The following is a 19692-nucleotide window of genomic DNA, read 5'->3' on the forward strand; positions in this document are numbered from 1 at the left end:
TAGATTCTTTAATCTTAAAAACAAAAATGCTGTTGGTTTTCCCATTTCGGGGGAAAACGCTTTCTTATTCCTACAGGCATGCATGCAATAATGATTCAAAAGAAAACAATTTTTTTTTAAACTTTTTTCGTTTTTTTAATGCAGCATTTTTTAAATGCTGCAAAATCCCCCCCCCCCCAAAAAAAATGCATTATTATAAGATATAGGCATGTAATAATAAGAATAAAAATGTGACACTTTTTATACGCAGCATTTTTTAAATGCTATTTATGCTCACATTTCCGCAGAAAAACGCCGATTTCGATATGCATTAAATAAAAATAAAAATAAAAGATTATTATCCAGCACATAGCTCACATTTAAATAAAGCTTCTCAACTTTGACACATTTGATCGAAAAACAACTCCAATCAATTCCCTGCTTACTTTGGGCTTGCTCCCTCCGATGGCTCCGGGCCGAATGGAGCCGGTCTCCTGGTAGCGGCACAAGATCTTGGACACGCAGCCGTGGGAGACCCGCAGCTGGCGGGAGATGACGCAGGGCCGAACCCCGTGATGGGCCATCTCCACGATCTTGTGGCGGATGTGGTTGGGCAGAGGCCGGCCGTTGATGAACACGCCGCCGAGCTGGTTGACGCGACCCTGGCCCAGGGGAGTGGACACTGCGTGTACGTGCGCGCGCGGGGACACAGAAAGCTCAAGAGTGTGGCGAAATATGTGCGTTTTGTTATGTTTTTTTAGTTTCAATGGCCTTACCCTCCAGCGAGTAGCCTCCCCGTGCGAAATTCTGGTGCGGACCGGGTCTCATCATTCTCGTTAAACCTCCTGCCAGTGCTGTCATGCCTGTCGACCGTCTGTCAGGCAAGAAAAAACACCCCCAAAAAAAAGTTCGCCCCCAAACTGCTTGTCCTCTCGTTTTTAATACCACCCAGCACAAGAAAAAAAAAAGTGCTTGTTTCGCTCAACACGTTGCTGTTCGGGTTTTGAGTCCAACTTCGCAAGCCGTCCTGTGAGGATTGAGAGGATGTTTTTGGGAGGATGGAGGATAGTCAAACATTTTTATCAGTGGTGGCTGTCCCCCTCCGAGTCGCAGGCGAGCCCGCTGATTGGTTCCGGCTCCGGACGTCCAGAGGCTCCGAGGTGTTCTGATTGGACGCTGAGTTTGCGCCTCTGGAGGGTGCATTGACCTCGAGAAGGGTCATCTGGCTGCGATGTCACAAGCGTGCAACTTTTTCACAGGTTTTAAAAAGCCATTGAGCGGGTGATTTTACCTGATTGCTGTCTTGTAGGCTCAGAACATTACTACTCATTGTTTTGTGATGATCGTAATTTCCCTCGAGGGATTTCAGAGTAATGGATTCTCTAAATGAGTGGTTAGCGACCTCGGAAAAGACTTTGCTCTCATGACAAGCATACAATAAATACAGTAGTGTAGTAGGTCTATGTGTTTAAAAAAAAAAGGTATTATTTTGCTGCGCATATATATATAGGTTAAAAAAAGGTATCAAAAACTTGAATAATTATTAAAAACTCATTCACTGCTATTGACGGCTATAGACGTCAAAAATTCATTTGAACTATTTCTATTAGTTTAACTTTTTTTTCACTTTTGTTAACAAGAGTATGAAAACCTAGGAAAAAATGTATTGTACATATAGAACAGATATAACATTTTTGATTAATCTTGAGTTAAAATAATTAAGTAATCAAACAAAAAAGAAAAATATTTCATACTCTTGTTAACAAAAGTGGGAAAAATGTGAAACTATTAGAAATAGTTTAAATGGATTTTTACCTCTATAGCTGTCAATGGCAGTGAATGAGTTAAATTATTATTATATATATAACAATTACTAAATTAAATCCAAATGTTTTATCGGGTACTAAGAAGTTAAATACAACACAAGTGTACTGCAGTGATTCTTTTGTTTGCCAGTAGAGGGAGCCTGGACCAAACTTGAAGAATTTTAATGCATAGATTTAAAAAGTAGTACTGTAAAATACAAACTGAACACTTTTTTTTTTTTAGCACCACTACTGTCCAAAAGTTTTGGGTCAGACAGACACATTTGACTAAAAATGTGGGGTCACTTAGTGGCCTTATTTTTTAAAGTTTTTTTCTTTTTTGGGGGGGGGGGGGGGCATGTTAACGATGTTGAAACAGCATATATCATTTAATTGAATGCTTTTCTTCTAAAAAAACATGATGAAAAAAGCATGAATATAGGTTTTACATTAAAGAAAATAAACGGACAAATGTACTTTTACAAAGTTCGAATAAATGTACAAAATTGTAAACATATTCATAAAATGTGAAATATGAACTAAACAACAACGAATCATACCAAAAAAAAGTATGTTACAGATAGTGGTGATCCTAACCAATAAAAACAAATTTTATAGAGACAAGTTGATAACTAGCATTTCTGTTGACCAAAAGATGTAGCCTTGAAATGAACACATTTGCATTAGGCCACACCTCCAATTATAAGCAGCATTGGATTATGAATGATATTTTTTGATCTTAGAATAAAAAGTATAGTTACACTCAACCATGGGGGTGCCTGATGAATGTATGAAGTAACATTTTTTTTTTTTAAATAACTAAAATAATGGTGTTTGCACAAGTCTGCACACCCTCTAATAACTGGGATGGGGTTGTGTTCATGAATGAATGAATCAATCAATTCAATTCAATTTCAACTCACCTGCTGCCATTTTAAGTGCCTCTGCTGAACCCAAAATGCATTTCAGATGTTCTAGCAGGCTTTTCCTGACTTTTTTTTTTTTTTTTGCTTTTTAGCAGAAGACTGAACTAACTACTTAATTATTATTATTTTGACTGTTGTGATGTGGCTTTGGTCAGAATGAAGCAATCACATTCAAACGCATGTTAAATGAGAGTCAGTGGTACAGCTGCCACCATTTAACCTCCACCAAATGAATTTCAGATGTTCTAGTAGGCTTTTTCCTGATTTTTATTTTTTGTTTTGCTTTCTAGCACGTACCCTTAAGGCAGTGGCTGCCATTTTCAAATGTCAATAATTCCCTCTGCGTTGTCTTAAGCCCCAGTTCCAGCAGAAGAAAAACGATTACTGATGAAATGATTCATCTTGTTGTCATTATTATTTGCATCACAATAAAAAAATGGCATTTAGCAGGGGTGTGCAGACTTTTTTTTTTCTATCCACCATAAATGCATTGGTTTGATGACATGATGAGCTCTGTGCATCATGTTTTCCTTTTGTTTCCTTCCAAGCTGAGAAGAACTTCAAGAGTAAAAAACAGCAGAGCCATTTCTATGTTTTGATGTAAAAGCATAATTGCTCAAATCATTTTTGAACATTGTGTGAAAACAAGAAAAAAAAAATCAATGTGAGTCCAGTTGCGTCAGTTCAATCTGACCTGGATGACTGAGAATCTGCACAGACATTAACTCATTCACTGCCGTTGACGGCTATAGACGTCAAAAATTCATTCTATCTATTTCTATTAGTTCAACATTTTTTTCTACTTTTGTTAACAAGAGTATGAAAACCTAGAAAAAAAAACATTGTACATTTAGACCAGATATAAAATTTGTGATAAATCATGAGTTAACTATTGAAGTCATGCAATTAATTACAATTAAAAAATTGAATCGCCTGACAAGCTTATTTTTAATAATCTTTTCTTTTCTATTTTAAATAATCTTTTTTCAAAAAGAAAAAAAGAAAAGAAAAGAAAAGAAAAAAATATTTTTTCAAAAAAAGAAAAGATTAATGTAATTAATCGCATGACTTCAATAGTTAACTCATGATTAATCACAAATTTTATATATGGTCTAAATGTACAATCATTTTTGCTAGGTTTTCATATTCTTGTTAACAAAAGTGGGAAAAAAATGGTAAACTAATAGAAATAGTCAAAATTAAGTTTTGACGTCTATAGCCGTCAATGGCAGTGAATGAGTTAAGGAAAAAAAACAACTTTTTTTTGTAAGCACATTGTACATTATCCTTTTTTTTAATTTTTAAATGCCACTCAACAGATAGCTATATGTTCTTATGCTAAATGTGTCTAATAAACATTGTTTGGGGTAGCTATACTGTAAAACAACTTGGGCGTAGGAATGTGACACGGTATGCAAATATCAGTCATATCCTCTTAATCGTATCTGTGCAACATGATCTGAAAAAACAAAACACTCTACAGGCTAAAGTAGGGATAAAAACAATCAGCCCGACAAAGCCATTTCTCCCTCTGAAGGTCATAACATTATGAGCTTAAACTCATAAAAATCAAGGATCTGCTTACCCCCATATTGTGTTACATTTTTGTTTTTTTTTGGTCAATTTTAGCAGTAGGCTATAATGCAGATTATCTACACTAGTTGCTTTTCCTCTTAATTCAGAACGAATATGTTACATGCTCCGTGTTACGACGAGGCAGTAAACACCTTACAAAGTGCTGCCATGTTGTTCACATGAAATGCCCCAAAAGGCACATACAATAACTGCAATAAGATGTAGTCTTTTTTTTTCTTCTAAAACCCCCCACCCCACCCTTGAAAAAAAAACCAAAAAAAACAATCTCCATCAAATAGTTTTAGCAACAATAGGAGCTGCGTGGGCATGTGGTGGAGACACACGGCGGTGTAACACAGCCGTGCAAATGCTCCATTAGGGACACATAGAAGCACATGAGGGATTATTTGACTTACTGAAGCCTTGTCAAGTCGTGATAATTATCATAATTAGGCGTGTTTAACAGACCGATACCATTTTTGGCCCCTTCTCCCCCAGGAATAAGACAATAGGCCCGCATCCCGAACATAGAACTGGTCATGACCCCCGCAGGACAAAACACAGCATTGTTATAACTACACATAGTAAATTCTGTAAAGTCAATTTTACTCTAAATAGAGTCTATTTGGTCCCACTCTAAAATTGGAAGAGAGTAAAATATTAACTCATTCACTCCCAGTCATTTTCACTGAAGCAATTCCCTTCGCTCCCGGCTGTTTTACTGGATTTTGACAGATTTTGCAAAACCCGCAGAATATTGTGTTCTATTGCTATAAAAACATGGAACCTACCAAAAGAAAGATTCGAGTCTCTTCTTTCATCAGGGAAAAAAAAAGCATATTTGTATCTGTTTCCGTTTTGCAGCAATTAGTATTAGAATATAGCTAAGTTTCATCATTATTCACAAACCTGTTGAAAACACTGGCAAAAGGAGCTTTTTGCAACATGGCCCTGGTTGATCTCTTATACTCTGCTGCCACCTGCTGGCCGTTTTTGTAATAACTACAATTTTTCAAGTGTCCCTCGTCAGTTCAGAGGCTGCATCAAAGCCTTCTGTATGCTCTAGCATAATTATTTTTTTTTTTTAAACGTAAAAATACGTCTGCCTTTGGGACACTTGAAACATTTAAAATACAACGTATTTATACGTTTTTGGGAGCAAATGAGTTAAGAGTAACATTTTCTCAATGTATTTTTAGTGTGTACAAGATAATTTGCCTATCCCATGTAAAAAAAAAAAAACTATTATTTTCCACTGAGAAATTTAAAGTACATTTTGCAAGGAGCGACTTTGACTAATTTTACTCGTTTATTTGCTTGCATCCTAAAGGAGAGTTTTGCTCCTCAACCAAATAATCTTGTTTAGAGGAAAATTTATTCGACAGAATTTACTGTGTAACATTCTCTAATGTGACTAGTAATAGAGATTAAATCACTTTGAAGGGAATAGATGAATAAAAAAAGAATTTTTGCATTCCTTTTCTCTGTTACATTCAATATTAGTATAGCATTTTGCTTTGGGCAGGCCAAAAAAGAAAAAAGACAGAGGACATGTGGAAACATTATATGTCCATAAAAGTCATAGTAAAGTTTGACTATCATGAAAAGGACATTGGATCCAGCGTGTCAAATCAATTAGCAGAGCAAGCTGAGTCAGAAATGTTCTGTGGCGGCCGACGAAACGCATTCAAAATCGAGTACAAAATGTCCCTGAAAAGAAACAGTGTGTTGCCTTCACTGAACACAAGAAGACGACGAAGCCATTCGGGCCTTCAAAGCGCACACTTTGCAAGAAGTGGTCATTTAAAAGTTAAAGTTAGTCGGTGGCTCTCGGACAGACGATGTGGATTTTGGCGTGGAAAGCGATAAGCGCGACGAGAACGCCTCATTTATTGTATCGCTCAGCGTGTACAAATTTGGATTGTCGTTGTGGTTGTCCGCCTCACACCAAAGGAATTTGCGTCGGAAACTAAAATGGACATTGTGCATATGAGGGAAGGCGGAAAAGTGATTATATTCAAATGTGGGTAAATATTTGGCTTTAGAAGTGCATGTCGTTATACAGTTAAAAAATCCAGTGAATAATACGCCTCCTCCAAAATCACCGGAAAAAGCGTTTTTTTTTTTTTTCACTATTTCTCTTATTCTCTATACTTGTGCACGATACGGTCCCCATAAGTGAAGATTCAAAACATACCAGTAAAGTATTTTATGAATCTGGGTTAAAAAACGATGCTCTTTCCCCATGATTAAGGTCTTTCAAATGATTTTTAAAATCATGTTTTCAAAAATCATTTTCTTGCACTGTACGCAATTTTTGATGTATTTATTTTCTTTGCTTTTAGATCTCTAACTCTGTTAGCAACGGCTTTTAAAACTCATTCACTGCCATTTAATTCATTAAAAAAAAAAAAAATTAAAATTAGGGGCGACAGGCGATTCCAATTTTAATCGTGATTAATCGCATGACTTCACTAGTTAACTACTTAACTAGATTTTGTGTTCTAAATGTACAATAAAAACAAGTCTAGGTTTTCATACTCTTGTTAACAAAAGTGGGAAAAAAACAAAAAAAAACTAATAGAAATAGTTCAAATGGATTTTTTACGTTTATAGCCATTAATGGCAGTGAATGAATTAAAAAAATATATATTAAAAAATGGAGGCGTCAGGCAATTCAAATTTCAATCGTAATTAATGCATGACTTCAATAGTTAACTCACGATTAATCACAAATTTTATATTTGTTAACTCTTTCACTGCCAGACGTTTTCAGAAACGTGATGTCGCCAGTGCCAGCCGATTTAAGCATTTTGACTGATCTTTCAAGGTCGACAGAAAATATTGTGTTTGGACTATGGAAACACACATACTACCAAATGAAAGATTGGACTTCTACCTTATTCCGTTCTTCAGTAATCAACAATAGAAAATGGTTAGTTTCACCAAAATGCTCTGTTTTGAAACAAAAAGCGGAGAAAAAGAGCTTTTTGTGAAACGATGTTATTTCATGCACTCTAGTGAATTGTACACTTCTTTTTGTCCATGAATGATGCCACAAACACCTAAACAGTGCTTTACTTCTGTAAAACGCTATCACCGACAATGAAAAAGTGTTTTTAGATTGCAAAATACGTTTATTTCCATTCAACAGTGTAACAATTTGACAAAACAATTTCGCAAACTATTTACAAATGTGTGCAACTGTGGTACTACTTACAATTATGTGGATGTTTCAAATACAGTTTTTCTTTTTGTAACGCTCTCCTGCGTGCAAGGAGACGCAGCAGGATTCGCACAACAGATACGTTTCACTTTCGATTGTCCGTTTCGCGTGCAGACGTTACACTTTTTTGACGGCCTTTTTTTCCGGCGAATAAATAGCAAGTAGCAGACTGTACCCACTTCTCCGATGAATATGCATTGGACTCGGGGCACTCTTCGTCCTCCGATTGAACGTCCGCCTGAGCGTGCTCGGTTGTGCTCCGCGTTTTCCGGTGTTAGCATCGCTAGCCCGTGAACCTTTATGACGTCGTCATAGCCGCCGCGTCAGCGCTTCCAACTTCGGCGTCAACCTCGGAGTCACCATCATCATCATCGATGATGATCATCGTCGTCATCAATGTGCTCTTTAGCGTTGGTCGATGCCTTTCGTCTTTGAAAAAAATTCCCAAGTGTGAGCTGCTTGCAACCGCCATTGTTCGCTTTAGCGCCGCCTCACGTCTTCTACTGCCGCGTCAACGCTTCCAACGTCGGAGTCACCATTATCATCATCGATGATGATCATCGTCGTCATAAATGTGCTCTTTAGCGTTGGTCGATGCTTTTCGTCTTTGAAAAAAAATGCTCGAGCGTGAGCTGCTTGCAAACCGGTCGCCATGTTCTCTTCCCTTCCCCAGCCATTGTCCCCTCTAGCTCCGCCTCACGTCTTCTACTGACGCCTACCCAATCCTGTTAAAAGAGAGTCATCGCTGCCCTCTAGGGGCCAAAAATAGTCATTAGGCTCACTAGACCTGCTTGAAACTTTCACCACAGCTGGGCAAGGCTTTACTCCACCCGTTTCAAAAAAAAAAAAAATAAAATAAAATGGGTGGACGTCTTTTAACGTCTTTGGCGCTCCTCCGTAGGTTTTTGCAGAACGTCATTTAACGTCTTTGGCAGTAAAAGAGTTAATATCTGTAAATAATGTAAAAAAAAAAATCAATTTATTACTAAGCCCCCTGTATAATACCACTCTCTTGATTTGGGATTATTTATAAAAAAAAAATGTAAAAAAATTAATTAATGAAATTAAAAAAGTAAACAAAAAATTATTATTATTGACGGATTTGACAGTACGGTACATGTTTTTTAATTGTCTTTTTAAAATTATTTTTATGTATATTACTTATGCCCCCTTTATTTTATTATATAATTCCCTCGTTTATCGCTGGGTTTACGTTAAAAAAATTACCCATGATGGGTGAAATTGGCGAAGCTGTCATCTTGATTTTTTTTTTACATTTATTATACGTTTAAAGGCTGCAAAACCCCCTACCAGACATTTATACACTTTTCTGACAGGCATTAACATTTTCTCACATTTGTCTCTTGTTTAAACACTCAATGTGCAAACCTTCATAGATTTAAATAAATAATAATAATATAATAATAATAATAATAATAATAATAAATAAATAAATAAATAAATAAATAAATAAATAAATAAATAAATAAATAAATAAATAAATAAATAAATAAGGTACACCACCCAAAAAAAGAAAAGCACTAATCGACAATATATCGTCGTCGTCATGTCACGATATTAAAAGCAGCACACCTTTTCAAAAAAAGTCAAGTTGATTTCCATTTGTGCAGTTCTAGCACCCTCTGGTGGCTAGTTTTTTTTGGGGGTGAAGTTTAATTTTCATTAGGGATGTTTTGGCCCTTCTATGTTTAAAATCCACGCTAATGGTCAATATGTGTGCGTACATTAGAAAGTAAGTGCTTCAATTATGAAGTGTTGTTAGGATTGTAGGTTGTTTATATGCATTGCTGTAACGTACAAAAGCACAATATTGTGTTTTTTTTTTTGCATGAGCTCTTTTTTTTTAATCTTGTGACCTTTTTTTGTATCGCCAACCTCCCCACAAAATCGTAATAATTATCGCATCGTGACCTTCATATCGTGATAATATGTATCGTGATGTTTGGATATCGTTACTAATAGTGAGGGAACACTGTTTACATATTTTTTTTCTTTAACATTTGTATCAAGTGGAGTGTAGCTCGAATTTCATTGCTCAGTGTTATCGTTGTGTTTTTACTGTTCACGTGACTGATAAGGATCTTGATTCTTTCGAATAATATCACTGCTTCGAGGAAATTGGAAAGAGTAACAGAAATATTTAGTATGCAGTCAAACAGCGCAGTTATTATTGGCATGCAAGTAATAACAAAATGTTAGCCTAATTGCATTTTTGAAAGTTTTTTTTGGGAAGAGTCAACAAACAAGACGAGTCTAGTTGCCTGGATTGGACTTATGCGTGTTACTATGACCTGGATGACTGACAATCTACACAGACGTAAGGGGAAAAAAACAATATTTAGCATATTTGTATTTTATATTGATAAAAATGCAATAATGCTAAGAAATGCTATTAATAATAAAAATGTGGCTTTCTATGTCTGTATCTGAATTTGTGTTGACAGTCTGACTTCCGCAGAAAGAAACATTCAATTCAATTCCATTGAATTGAATTCTATTCAAGTATATTTCATGTCAACATAAAATAAAATAAAAATAAATGATTGATAAAATGAATGTTGAATATTTGAATGTTTTGATTGCCATCCAATCTGAATCTACATGATGCTTTAGGGCTGTTTGTCTCATCCGAAACGGAATTATGAACAGTTCAAAATTAGGGGTGCACCGATTCACGATCTTTTAAAAAGTCTGACCTGCCGATCCCGATTTTTTCCATAACAAGCAGCATACACATTTTGTTTCAGTGGAAAACATTGAACAATAGCCGTGAAATAATACAAACGGGTTGTTTTAACTGCACATGAAATAGTTCTCCCAAATAAAAATGAAAAGCCAATTTGTCATCTCAGCAGAAGAGGACAGTGGCAGAGATGAGATCGGTGAAAAAGATCGTTTTATTTTTAAGGGATCTGCCGATCACCGATCCCCCAAAATTAAGGAAATCGGGGGCCGATAAATCGGCTGGCCGATCAATCGGTACGCCCCTATTCAAAATAGCACAAAACTTTTGGAAAACAAAATAAAATGTCAGAAAAAGCCTACTAGAACATCTTGAACTCTGGGATTAATCAGAGGCACTTTAAATGGTGGCAGGTGTGTGCTAGCTTCCATTTAACATGCAACATGAACGTGATTGGTTAATTCTGAACGCAGCCGCATCCCGTTATGAGGGTGTGCACACTTTTGCAACCACATCATTCCGGTGGATTTTTCTCTATCAAAAATATTTCGTTTTTAATTCAATGGAGTTGCACAGGTCACATTAATGGTGGAAAAAAGTTTTGAAGTCATTTATTTATTTATTTACCTAGCATTTGAACAGGGGTGTGTAGACTTTCAGGAGATGACGCTCCATTACTGTAAATTTGCATTTGACATACTGTACGTTGGATGATCTCTGTCAACATCTCCAGTGGGGTTTTCCACCATAAAGCGGACATTGTTGGAAAGGGGGACGACATTCAGGAAGAAAACCACTTTGGCCTGGAGGGTGTGTGTGTGGGGGGGGGTCATCGTTACGACAGCCGGGCCGAGAAGAGGGCCCGTTTTTTCAGATGCGTTTGATGAGATCAAATACGCACCACCCACAACGGCCGCGGGCTTGAGCTCAAACCGAGCGGCGTTATCATGACAAAAGGCGTCCACGAGGTGAAGCCAGGTGAGCTGCGTGGAAGAAGCAGAATTTGTTAACGGTCGTGCCTGTGGTCATGCGGGGACGTTTAATAGTTGAGCAAATGACGAGTGGAAGCGGTCGGCTAATAGTTTACGATCCCATGATGAAAACAGGTGAGGGCAGATTCTTATCTACAGTAGTTGAGGTGGCATAAGCTTCCCACAGAGCATGCGGTGTGCGTGCGTGCGTGCACGTGTGACACCTTAAATGCTCTTTTCAACACTCCCAAGGGCGCTCGACGCAATCAATACAAATTCAGTGCAAAGCAAAACATACTGCATTACGGAGTCACAATTAACTCATTCACTGCCATCGACGGCTATAGAGGTCAAAAATTAATTTGAACTGTTTCAATTAGGTAAAGAAAAATTCCACTTTTGTTAACAAGAGTATGAAAACCTAGGAAAAAATGTTATCGTACATTTAGAAGATTCTTTGTGAGTTAACTATTGAAGTCATGCGATTAATTACAATCGCAATACGCCTGACGTGATTTTTAAAAAAAGATTACTAAAAATTAGGGGTGTCAGTTGATTAAATTTTTTAATCTTAATTAATCACATTGATTCACTAGTTAACTCACGATTAATCACAAATTTTATATCTGTTCTAAATGTACAATAAAAAAATTATAGGTTATCATACTCTTGTTAACAAAAGTGGAAAAAAATGTTAAACTAATAGAAATAGTTCAAATGAAATTTTGACGTCTATAGCCGTCAATGGCATTGAACGAGTTAACATGGGCCAGACTGAATTTTTGTCATTTGCGTGCCAAGAAAATCTTATTTTGAGTTTGCAGTCCTGCCATAGCGCAGATTATTATTTTTTGGAATAGTTACTCTACTTTGCTCTGCCTCCCGTTTAACTATAAATGTCAAAAATTAATTTGAACTATTTCTATTAGTTCAAAATTGTTTCCACTTTTCTTAAGAGTACAAAAACTTATTTTTTTTATTTTATTTTACAATTAGAACAGATGTAAAATTTATGATTAATCGTGAGTTAACTATTGAAGTTGTGCGATTCATTACAATTAAACATTTTAATCGCCTGACGTGATTAAAGAAAAGAAAAGATTATTAAAAAATTAGGAGCGTCCGGCGATTACAATTTTTAATAGTAATTAGTTGCATGACTTCACGAGTTAACTCACGATTAATCACAAATTTTATATTTGTTCTGAATGTACAATAAAAAATCATAGGTTTCCATACTCTTGTTAACAAAAATGGGAAAAAAATAAACTAATAGAAATAGTTAAAATGAATATTTGACGTCTAAAACCGTCAAAGGCAGCGAATGAGTTAATTTGGGTGCAATTCCACAGTTGACCACTAGGTGGTGGCACGCTATTCTGTCTGACAATAAATTTGACTAAAGAAGAATGAAAACAGGAAGTATTTGCTGGAGATTTTGTCTTTTTTCCTTTTATTTTCTATGTTCAACTATATTGTTAGGATGCTAATGCTCAATCTATGTCAAGTGATGATACACGAGTGGCTTGTTTGTTTGCGTATAATTGTTTAATTAACTCTTTCACTGCCATTGATGGCTATAGACGTCAAAAATTCATTTGAACTATTTCTATTAGTTTAACATTTTTTCCACTTTTGTTAACAAGAGTATGAAAACCTAGAGAAAAAAAATTGTACATTTAGAACAGATATAAAATGATGTGATTAATTAGTTAACTAGTGAAGTCATGCAGTTAATTAACATCAAAAATTTAAATCGGCTGACACCATTTAAAAAAAAAGAAAAAGGAAAACATTATTAAAAATGATGGACGTCAGGCGATTAATTTTTTTATCGTAATTAATTGCATGATTTCACCAGTTAACTCACTATTAATCACAAATTTTATATCACTATATCACACAAAAATGTTTCACTTTTGTTAACAAGAGCATGAAAACCAAGAATTTTTTTTATTGTACATTTAGAACAGATATAAAATCTCATTATATTATGAGTGTTAAAATTTTTGTTTTTGTATTTTTTTTTTACAATACATACATCCTATAAAAACATGCCTAAGGTGTATTTAATTAAATATTTCTATATTGCAGATTTTACTTATTGTTGGGGTGGTCTGGATTGCTGCAAATGCATGATCAAATTAACTGTAAAATGTGTTTTATTATCAAAAAGAGAGACCTGCACATTGATGTGATTGCTTTTATCACAACTGAGTACAGAGTGTGAGTACTTTTGCCACATGTGATGAAAGAATTTTATGAAATTCACTGCCCTCAAATAATGACCACTTCCAATACAATAGAACTGTATAAAACATTTGCTCTTTCCAAACGGTAATAATGCTTGAGAGGTATTTAATATTGTGGTTGTTGGCTGGAACTGGATTGCATCATAACAGTGTTGTTTCACCTTATTTTTATTTTATTTTTTTTATTAATAATTGCATAGAAGAGTTAACAGCTCTCAATACTGTGGCTGCTTGTCAAACTGTGCCCAACAAAACTCTGACAATATTTATTATCTCTCAATAGCTGTGACTCATTGCAGTTTCCACACTTTATTTCATGGAATGAAGTGCCATCACGAGTTGTGCACTTCTGCAAGACAGCTGCAGTGATGAATTCAGCCACAAGAGGGCACAAGTTCACTCAATGCACTAAATATCATTCAGTGCTTTCCAGCCTCATGTTAACTCAAATGTACTCACTCTGAGGCCTGGTTAGTTGAACACAATGCTATTATTTAGTTGTATGAAAGCTAACAGGTGTATTCTACGAACCTAGTGGAAGAACATTTAATTGTTGTCCTGTCATTATATGTTACTAGCGCCAACAGTCAGACAAAGAAATAAACTACTAAAAACCACTACAGCACAGTGAGTGATGGTTTATTTTGAATATGTATGAGTAAGCTACAGACAAATGAGGTCACATAATCATGGGGGAAAAAATCAAAATAATCAGATAGTAAATTTTAGTCTGATTAAGGCGAGCCCCTTAAACTAGGGATAGACCGAAATAATAATAATCGGCGCTGATATTTAGGATTTTATGAATATCGGCATCAGCCTCTTTTTTTGTTTTGATGGCCGATAGATTAAAAACTGTTATTTTTGCTCCGATGGGCGCTTTTCTCCTCTGTCTGCTCTGAGTCAGCGGCTGTTGACTCCATGCAGCATTGGCCCAGCCACAGCACCATCTGATTGGTTGCTCGTGCAGTGCTAACAGCCAATAAACAGCAATTAGCGGCTGTTAGACCGCGAGCTAACGGCTAGCTCGCGGGATTAACGGCTATTAGGTTAGCCTGCGTTTTTAGCGGCTATTTGGGAGTTATGCCGGGGTTAGCGTGAGGGTGAAGGGTTAGCCCGCAAACTAACAGTTAGCTCGCGAATTAGCGGCTATTAGCCCGCGAGCGAACCGGCTAGCGCGCGAATTAACGACTATTAGGTTAGCCTGCGTTTTTCAGCGGCTATTTGAGAGTTATCCCAGGGTTAGCGTGTGGGTGAACAGTTAGCCCATGAGCTAACAGGTAGCTCACGAATTGGCGGCTATTAGCCCGCGAGCTAACGGCTAGCTCACGGATTAACGGCTATTAGGTTAGCCTGCGTTTTTTAGCGGCTATTTGGGAGTTATCCCAGGGTTAGCGTGTGGGTGAACAGTTAGCCCACAAGCTAACAGTTAGCTCGCGAATTAGCGGCTATTAACCCGCGAGCGAACCGCAAATTAATGGCTGTTAGGTTAGCCTTTGAGCTAACCTAATAACCGTTTTTAGCGGCTATTTGGGAGTTATACCGGGGTTAGCGTGTGGGTGAAGGGTTAGCCCGCGAGCTAACAGTTAGCCCACAAATTAGTGGCTATTTGGGAGTTAGCATTATAGTTGGTGCAAAAGTTTGGGGGTCCAATAATTTGCATTAATTTATTGTAGTATCAATTAATACAGAGTATACCTGCATGTGGGAATTGGCATGTCAATAAATTTAGCATAATAAACCAACTCTTACTCCCGTCCCTACCTTTGGGCCATTTAAAAACACTAATATGATTGTGATGTATCATCACATAAATCTTTTACAATTAACGTAAGTGTGACTGGGTAAATTGCAATATTAGTCAATTTCCGCAGAGTATAAAGAATATATGCTTGTGAGTATTGTTTTTTTTGTCTGTCTACATGTGTTGTTGCACTGTTTGATGCTATTTGGTTACCCTGACTATGGCATTTGCATTGTATGTATGTTAGCATCAAGCTAACAGAAGTCATCTTTGTGGTTGTTTTAAATACACAAGTGCAATTCTCTCTCTTTTGTCTTTAGTTTGGCAGTAAACGTCAACTGGAGCAAACAGTTTAAAGCCTCATTTTAGTCAGATCACTTCTACCTCAATGCACCACTGTATGACTTTCCTTCAATAGCATTACAATTTTTCTTGCACAAAAAAATACATTTCTTATCTTAACAAGTTTCTTTTTGAAAATAGGACTTTTAGGACTAAACGTAGTAGTTAAGTTTGATGAGTATAAGATAACTAATTAGCCTTATAATTCTGAGGCAGGAAAATTTCCCTGGACCCAAAAAGTTGTGTTGGTGTCATTAACGGAAACACTTAATGGCGCTGTCCATTGTTGTGGTGCTGAATTGCAGAAGAGGGGGGAAAAAATGGCTGCGGGCATTCGGCATTCTTCCATTGGTTCCATCTACTGTAAGCACATGACGCCAACTTGTGACAAATTGGGGAAGAGATTTGGAAATCAATTTCATGGCATCCATCAACAGGATTAGGACGGCGGTTAGTTCTGGTGTGAATTCCGAGTCCACAGTTTGCGCCTTGAGCTGCTTCAGCGAGTACGTCGCGCTAATAAATGCTGGCATCCAAAAAGCAGAAGCCTCTTTTGTATTTCGAGGTGTAAACGGTACAATGGTGCGAGTGACTGGGACGGGTTTGGAACTGGCTCACGTATCTGTGACCATGGCAGCTTAAAGAAGTTTTGTTGTCATTTTTAAAGGGGGAGTCAACCCAAAGTTTTTCTTTACAATAATATTTTCTATGCATATTTTGTTTGGGGAATATGAGATAAGCAGCAAAATCCACCCATTTCTATCCATTCCAGGCAGTGGCCATTTTGTCACTTGCTGTCGACTGAAGATGACATCACAGTTGCCCAGAGAGAGAGAGAGAGAAATAGGTAGGGAGAAAGAGAGAGAGTGGCGTTAGGGAGGGATGGGGAGAGAGGGAAACAGCGGGGGGATAGTATGAGGAAGAGAGGCAGAGAGAGCAAGAGAGAATTAGAGAGAGATAAAGAGAGAGGGAGAGAGAGGCAGAGCGAGAGAAAGAGAAAGAGAGAGAGAGTGCGAGAGGGAGAGATGAAGAGAGAAACCGAAAGAAAGGGGGAGAGGGAGAGAGTGAAAGAGAGAGAGACAGACACAGAGAAGAGAAAGAAAGAGAGAGAGGGTGAGAGAGAAGAGGGAGAGAGAGAGAGAGAAAGACAGAGAGAGAGAGAGGCAGAGACAGAGAGAGAGAAAGGGAGTGTGAGAGGGAGAGATGAAGGGAGAAACAGAAAAAGAGGGGGAGAGGGAGAGAGAGAAAGAGAGAGAGAGACAGAGAAGAGAAAGGGAAAGAGGGTGAGAGAGAAGAGGGAGAGAGCGTGAGAGAGAAGAGGGACCGAGAGAGAGAGGGTGGGAGAGAGATAGAAAAGAAAGCAAGAGAATGATCAGAGGAGAGTGAGAGAGAGAGAGAGGGAGCGAGACAGAAGGGGAGCGAATGAGTGGAAGAGAAAGAGAGGGAAAAGAAAGGAGAAGAGAAAGAGAAAGGGAGATAGCGAGACAGAGAGACAATAAGAGAAAGAGAGAAAGGTAGAGAGGAGAGAGTAGAGAGAGGGGAGAGAGAAAGGGAGAAAAGGAGTGGAAGGGAGAAGAGAGGGGGAAGCGAGGGGCGAGAAGAGGGGGAGAGAGAAAGGGAGGAAGAGGGAAAGAGTTGCATTTGAGTGAAAATGCCATCTTCGCTAGAAGTTGGAATGTTGTGTTTGTAACGATATTTGATCAAGACGTGATCACATTTGCAAGATATAATCCCATCATCATGTATCGGTATTTGGTATGGGACTTCCGATTTATACACATTAGCGCCGTTTCCGGCCACTGCTGGCCGCGTTCCAACACTCGCACTCCCACCCCTGCTTCCCCCAACCGCGCGCTCCCGCTCATCGGCGGGAGGGCGTCTCGGTTATCTGAAATGCTTCGGCCACGGAGACAGACACTACACATTCGCAGCCTCGCACCCGTCGACCGGAACGCGCAACCGAGGGGCACAAAGGCGGAAGCGCAAGTACTGGGACGCGGCCCACACGTCGCAAACCGGAAACGGAAACAAAGTTGATGGGTGAAAACCCCCAAGTCCCGCCTCCTCCGTGGCCTATAGTCCATAGGTGAGCGCTCAAATGTAAGTACTTGACAACCCGCCAACTCTGTTTTAAAGGCGGGTACACATACACGCATGGCCGCCTGTCTACCGATGTGCGGAAAACGCCTCTTTCAGCGTGTGCGCGTGAGGACGCAGGAAGATGGCTTCACACGCTCGCTGGCCGTGCACTCCTCGTTGAGAAATATGACGCGCGAAGTGTCATATGGAACTTTTTTTTTTTTACCTGTCCGACAGCCACTACAAGCCAACCGACATGACGTTTTGTAACAAGTGCAAATGTTTTTCGCGGTGAAAACAGCAGAAAAAGCAACAATCACTCCTGGCCCTGCAGTGGACTCAAGGTGCGTTCAATGAACAGGCACACAGTAGGAAATCACATGCATGCATAGAAAAAGCCCAGATGGCTGACAGAGCGACAGGTTGTGACGCATTTTTGAAACGTCCCTTGAAAAATAAGTCGAGTGTGAATTATTTTGTTCCCAGTTTGTAGAATTTGATGACGCATTCGACTAATTGGGAGCGAAATGGAGAAGAACAGAGACATGCACGCACACTCTAGCAACGCTACATTGACTCATGGGAGTGCCACGGTATTACCAATATTTAAAACGGATGACATCAAATGCAGTCAAATACAATACTTCAAGAATATGGCATGCAATGTGAAAGCGCATACAGTATATACATAAATACATACAGTATTTACATAAATTAACATGTATACATCCTAATATTTTGAATTACCGGTAATAAAAAATAACAATAATTTTGCCACTTTTGCTGATGTTTTAAAATTTTGTCGAGGTACTGGTATTGAGGTATTTTATGCAGGTATAGGACCATGCAGGTATAGGACCAAAGTCAAAATTTTGTGACAACATTAGTACTTTTCTTGTACAGTTGCATGGGAATATCCACGCTGTGATCCAATTATTGATCAAAAAGTGACCAACTCGTGTCAAAGTATGATTGACGTACGTGCCACCACTTTTTCTTCCAACAAGATCTATTGTACCGATGGCTCGCTCCCCATGGTGGAATGACCCGGCGGGGGGTTCCGAGCCAATGACCCTGAGGGGACGTGCGCCTTCACAAGATGAGAGAAATAACTTTGGGGCAGGGGGCCAAAATAAGTCGTGTTGTAAAGTAAGCAGGACAAAGAAGGTGCAGATGACCTCCCGGGGCTTTGAAATCATCTCACGGCCTTAAGTTTGTTTTCCAAGTCATATAACCGGCAAGAATATAACAACTCCACTAACGATCTGCTTCATGCCCACATGGCAGGATCAGCTCACACTGTCTTAACTCTTTCACTGCCAGACGTTTTCAGAATCGGGATGTCCCCAGTGCCAGCCGATTTAAGCATTTTGACTGATCTTTCAAGGTCCACAGAAAATGTTGTGTTTGGACTATGGAAACACACATACTACCAAATGAAAGATTGGACTCTCATCTTTCAACAGAAAAAAAAGTTTGTTTCTACCTTATTCCGTTCTTCAGTAATCAACAATAGAAAATGGTTACTTTCACCGAATTCATGCACTCTAGTGAATTCTACAAACACCTGAATAGTGCTTTACTTCTGTAAAACGCTTTCACCAACAATGAAAAAGTGTTTTTTGATTGCAAAATACGTTTATTTCCATTCAACAGTGTAACAATTTGACAAAACAATTTCGCAAACTATTTACAAATGTGTGCAACTGTGGTACTACTTACAATTATGTGGATGTTTCAAATACAGTTTTTCTTTTTATAACGCTCCCCTGCGTGCAAGGAGAGGGAGCAGAATTCGCACAACAGATTACTTTCACTTTCATTGTCCGTTTCGCGTGCAGACGTTACACTTTCTTGATGGCCTTTTTTTCCGGGGAATAAATAGCAAGTAGCAGACTGTACACACTTCCTCCGATGAATATGCATTGGACTCGGGGCACTCTTCGTCGTCCGATCGAACGTCCGCCTGTGCGTGCTCGGCTGTGCTCCGCGTTATGACGCCGTCATAGCCGCCGCGTCAGCGGTTCCAATTTCGCCGTCAAGCTCGGATTCACCTTCATCATCATCGATGATGATCATCGTCGTCATC

At 38.3% G+C, this 19692-nt stretch overlaps 1 protein-coding gene across 1 annotated transcript in view; it reads right to left on the bottom strand.

Annotated features, from left to right (window-relative positions):
* pax3a (paired box 3a) overlaps nucleotides 1-1454 on the bottom strand; it is a 38592-nt gene extending 37138 nt beyond the window's left edge. Inside the window, exons 1-2 of the mRNA XM_077556966.1 lie at nucleotides 756-1454; nucleotides 426-661 (exon numbers count right to left, since the gene is read on the bottom strand). Coding sequence (XP_077413092.1) covers nucleotides 426-661; nucleotides 756-840 — 321 coding nt within the window. The 5' untranslated portion in view covers nucleotides 841-1454. The remainder of the gene's footprint in view (nucleotides 1-425; nucleotides 662-755) is intronic.
* Between the last annotated feature and the right edge of the window lie 18238 nt (nucleotides 1455-19692).

The sequence above is a fragment of the Vanacampus margaritifer genome, chromosome 2 (genome assembly GCF_051991255.1).
Source record: "Vanacampus margaritifer isolate UIUO_Vmar chromosome 2, RoL_Vmar_1.0, whole genome shotgun sequence".
Classification (NCBI taxonomy): domain Eukaryota; kingdom Metazoa; phylum Chordata; class Actinopteri; order Syngnathiformes; family Syngnathidae; genus Vanacampus; species Vanacampus margaritifer.